The sequence below is a fragment of the Penaeus monodon genome, chromosome 25 (assembly GCF_015228065.2).
Source record: "Penaeus monodon isolate SGIC_2016 chromosome 25, NSTDA_Pmon_1, whole genome shotgun sequence".
Classification (NCBI taxonomy): Eukaryota; Metazoa; Arthropoda; class Malacostraca; order Decapoda; family Penaeidae; genus Penaeus; species Penaeus monodon.
In genome coordinates this window covers 32,169,149-32,169,505 of record NC_051410.1, presented here as the reverse complement: position 1 = coordinate 32,169,505, position 357 = coordinate 32,169,149, and the positions used below count along the sequence as shown (strand labels likewise).

The window sequence follows — 357 nt, the reverse complement described above, 5'->3', positions numbered from 1 at the left end:
ACTACCATTGCTGCTGCAATTGCTCCCTTGGCTGCTGACGGAGACGCTGCTGGCGAGGCTGGAGCTGCGGTCGCGGCCCTTTTTGCGGGGCGGCACCACCGGCTTACGTAAGGAACAAAGGAGGATGAGGGGCGCGGGTTCGGCTTACGATTAGGGGATATGGTCGACAAATTAATATTCGTATATCATGAAACTAAAACTAAAGAAAAATAATCGTACACCAATCTCAAACTATCGAAAAATAGGATATGAAACAACTAAAAAAAGGGAAAACTTTAAAAATACGGTAAAAATAATAATCGGTCAAGAAAGGAAAAGATGATCAAAAGAAGAAATGAGGATATTGTTTTCCCCAAA

General features: G+C 42.9%; 2 protein-coding genes across 2 annotated transcripts in view; both read right to left on the bottom strand.

Annotated features, from left to right (window-relative positions):
• LOC119589149 (mucin-12-like) overlaps positions 1–357 on the bottom strand; it is a gene marked incomplete at its 5' end in the record, with an annotated part of 115,175 nt that overhangs the window by 80,291 nt on the left and 34,527 nt on the right.
• Positions 1–357, bottom strand: part of LOC119589150 — a gene marked incomplete in the record, with an annotated part of 3,150 nt that overhangs the window by 83 nt on the left and 2,710 nt on the right. The window contains 1 exon segment of the mRNA XM_037937725.1: positions 1–102. Within this exon segment, the coding sequence (XP_037793653.1) occupies positions 1–102 (102 nt within the window).